Source organism: Chenopodium album, chromosome 6, assembly GCF_948465745.1.
Source record: "Chenopodium album chromosome 6, dcCheAlbu1.1, whole genome shotgun sequence".
NCBI lineage: Eukaryota > Viridiplantae > Streptophyta > Magnoliopsida > Caryophyllales > Amaranthaceae > Chenopodium > Chenopodium album.
In genome coordinates this window covers 70111105-70114755 of record NC_137839.1, presented here as the reverse complement: position 1 = coordinate 70114755, position 3651 = coordinate 70111105, and the positions used below count along the sequence as shown (strand labels likewise).

Below are 3651 nucleotides of genomic sequence, written 5' to 3'. Positions count from 1 at the left end.
ATGATTTCAAAGTATTCACAGTCAATTACCCATTGTTTGTGGCAGAAGTAATGTTGCAAAGTACAATAACTACATCCAACATGTTAGACGGAAGAAATATTGCTGTGAAGATGAAGGTCATTACAAATGACCAGTTACAGATTTGGAGTGGGAGCTGCCGTAAAGGATTGAGGTATATGGTTTGGAATTGTCGTGGCATGGGCAGGGACACATTTCTACCATTAATCAGATCAGCAATCGAGATGCATATGCCTCATCTTGTTTTGTTAACAGAAACAAGAGTTTCAATTCATATGGCACGACTAATTTGTGGGCACTTGAAGCCGTATGCTGTCTACGGAATTTCAAGAAATGACTACGAGGGGGGTTTACCTTCATTTCTTTTTCCAAGCATTTCTCTATGAGGTTGATGAGTAGTTTTCCGCAAGACTATTGTTGGGCTTTTGATAGAATGCTATAAGTATTAAATTAGTAGTAAGAATGTCTAGTAATTACTTATCATGTGTGTCATATTGACTTTCCCATTAATATTTTCCCATTAATATTAGTAATTCCTCGTCAAATAATAGTATTAACATTGTCTATTCATTTCAATTAATTTTAGTCTGTTATACTCCAATACAATCTAACAAATACATTGATTAAAATGTACGTGAAATTGCACTAACCTAAATAACACTACTAAATGTCCTTAAGAAAAAAAAAAACAAAATAATCTACTGATCCATTTGGCTCATAACCATAAGTAGGCCCACAAATAATTAAAAAACTCAAACAACCTAGATTGTTATGCAATTTAGGCCATTTAAGATGGGCAAATACATCAAGAGTGTGAATTTTTGGATAGAATATAAACAAGTATGGGCCGCACATCAAACTAATGTCCTGAAAGATGTTGGCCCTTTATACTTGGACCAATGCATACACTCACTTTGCGCATTTGGAATATTATTAACCCGTTAAATTTTAAATTAACCTTTTTAGAGAATATGATTACAAAATTAAATGGTCAGATAAACAAACTAGTAATAGATAAAATTTACTTCCATGCTAACTTAACAAAGTCGCACTAAATATGCTTAGAATTTCTGAATTAACAAAGTCGTACTAAATAACAACACACAAGTATGGGCCGCCAATCAAACTCATCTCTTTAAAAATGTTGGCCCGATTCAAATACTCACCTTAGAGCTGGTCCATTATTGCAGATCCATTATTGCGGATCCGTCTTTGTATTAAACAGGTACGTGTTAATGGATTTCCATCTCTTTGCACCACTGCTTCTATAACAAACAATGCAACTGCCACTTCTATGAACCTATAATACATAAGATATGTAACACGGTAACTTTTATCAGCCACTGTTGATGTTAATACTACTTTATCATCCACTGTTGTTGGGAATACATCACCTTTGTTGTGCCATCAGGACCATTTGTATCCCGTGCCTCACATGGATGCGTTTCTCCATATGCAACATCCAAAATCTACGAAATTCAGTAAACGCATCAGTACATCAGTAAACCAAGTAAGTGTGGTAGTTGGTTGTTATATTCTTACCCCAACCTTTCCAAAGTCACCGCCGTCAGGCACACGATCTTCTCTAAAGCCGATCGTATCTCTGCCATATTCCATACCTCCAGCCTTGGAAAATATCCCCACTGGATAGGATATCTATTTAATCGATTAAAATACAACACCTGTAGCAAACCATTTAGTTAGTAGTAAAGATTAGGCATACCATATTCCATCATTCTTATGACCATGTAGTGATACACATACCACGATAAAGATTAGGCATCCTGCACATCCACTAGCAAATCCACACGAGTAAAATCGGCGTGCAAACATCGCTACACTTTCCATTAACTTCTTTAAAACAAGGCTGCACCAGTCATAATCTGCAGCTCTAGAAGCACACGTTAGCGAGGGGACTAGGTCAGCCCCCAATCTAGACGACTGATTAGGGCATAACAACATCTCTAGGGACACTTATAAGAACAACATCTTGAACTCATCTGCCTGCTTCTCCTCCCATTGTCCCTCTACCCGAGCAATTAGTTCAGCATTCACATGAATTCCCTCACAAATGTACTCCCGACCTGTGATGTTGCTATGTGTATACCTTGATTTACCATATGTTTTCATAATTGTTTTTACCTCTTCCATCTTGTCATTGTCCAAAGTTTGACATGTTGGAACAGGCATCCCACCGTTGGGAATACCGAGAACCCAATGGACTTGATACTGTGACAGAGTAAACACTTGTCCTTCTTGGCTAGTGAGGGTACAGTTAAAGGGATCAATTCGTGTCATCAACCAATATGCCAACTGTCTAGGAAGGTTCATGTCAGCTCCTATTTTTAACAAACCATCAAACCCCATTTCACCAACCCATTGCTTCCTTTGATCATCAAAAGATTGACATAGTCTCCCAAATGACTCAATGCGACAACTTGTATTGGGTGGCTGAAATAAACCACCATTGGTTTAGAGGAAAATATGTAAACACAAGTGACATACTGTGCATAACAGAGACACAAATCCTAACAAACAAACCTTATCAAACAATCATGTAAACACTTACCCTGCAAGTAGCCTTCATATAAGTTTGCAACACTGCACCTTCCCTCTTTACCTCACCACCAACACTTACAAAGTCATCCTGCAGTGTACAAAGCAAGTGTGTAAGACCCTATCTATTTTATTCAACTATATCTACTATCAATTACAAACTACTTAGTACCTTGAAAATCTCAGGAAAGAGCTTCATTGTCTTTGTTGCCATTCCAACCTACAATCAACAAAGGTTTCTATGCATGTAAATTGATAAGTTACCAAATGGGTTCATAATATAAATTGATACTATACCAAATGCTACCTCGTTCCCAAGGCCACTGGACCGTCTACGCTTTCTGTTTACACTATCCATACTAGCACTCATATTTCCTATACAAAATGACAATACAGTGACAACATATCAATCCAATCGAGCATAATCAACCTCTAACTATATTAAACAACATCATTATTATCAATCCAACCAAACAAACTCAATTACACCTGCCTTAACCCAGTCCCAGTTCATAACCCTTGCATAATTAGTAAATTAAAAGACATGCTGCAAAGTTATAAATAATTCAAGTACTAGCTGAAATAATTCACAATTACATAATATACTTATGCTCATCGCCCTAATTTCACAATTTTACTCGACAGTATTAAATTCAATAAATTATCAATTCAATTCGAATGGCTAATTTCAAAAATCCCTAATTCAATTTTCAATGAATACCACTGATACCAAATAATCAAACACGCTTTTACTCATCCCCTAAATTGATAAATCCCCTAATTAATTATCAATTCAATTATACTGGCTAATTCGATAAATACCCAATTAAATTGTCAATTAATACCATTGTTACCACCATCATCAAACCGGCTATTCAGATTGGGGACCAGGAAAGGAAGAATGCGGAAATTATAAATCGACTTCTAATCAAACGTTACCTGGAACCGCGAATTTGGCTTGTGGTCGACCAGAATTCAACTGCAACACTTTGATTCACTCAACTCGTGCCTTCTCCGGCCGAATTCGCGGCCGTTGATTCACCCAAGTCTTGCCTTCTCTAGCCAAACTTTGTACAC

At 36.9% G+C, this 3651-nt stretch overlaps 1 protein-coding gene across 3 annotated transcripts; it reads right to left on the bottom strand.

Annotated features, from left to right (window-relative positions):
- Positions 1 to 904: 904 nt before the first annotated feature.
- On the bottom strand, positions 905 to 3651 carry LOC145635122 (uncharacterized). Of its 3 annotated transcripts, none has more exons than XM_081686406.1 (8): positions 3514 to 3651; positions 2882 to 2949; positions 2747 to 2794; positions 2588 to 2665; positions 1783 to 2469; positions 1561 to 1700; positions 1413 to 1487; positions 905 to 1318 (listed from the first exon to the last, which is right to left on the bottom strand). In XM_081686406.1, the coding sequence occupies exons 2-5, from the start codon at positions 2942 to 2944 to the stop codon at positions 1993 to 1995; spliced, it is 666 nt and encodes a 221-aa protein (XP_081542532.1). In that variant the 5' UTR covers positions 2945 to 2949; positions 3514 to 3651; the 3' UTR covers positions 905 to 1318; positions 1413 to 1487; positions 1561 to 1700; positions 1783 to 1992. The 3 variants fall into 3 exon arrangements, with proteins under 3 accessions (XP_081542532.1, XP_081542533.1, XP_081542534.1); XM_081686407.1 differs by having other exon boundaries at positions 1567 to 1700; XM_081686408.1 differs by lacking the exon at positions 2882 to 2949 and having other exon boundaries at positions 3514 to 3640.

What these genes read in the sequence shown, in the direction of transcription:
- LOC145635122 (XM_081686406.1), bottom strand. Translation starts at nt 2,944, where the DNA reads ATGAGTGCTAGTATGGATAGTGTAAACAGAAAGCGTAGACGGTCCAGT. An exon ending in CCAGTGGCCTTGGGAACGAG is followed by an intron (nt 2,795 to 2,881) that starts GTAGCATTTGGT and finishes TGTTGATTGTAG; the next exon opens with GTTGGAATGGCAACAAAGAC. An exon ending in ATATGAAGGCTACTTGCAGG is followed by an intron (nt 2,470 to 2,587) that starts GTAAGTGTTTAC and finishes GGTTTATTTCAG; the next exon opens with CCACCCAATACAAGTTGTCG.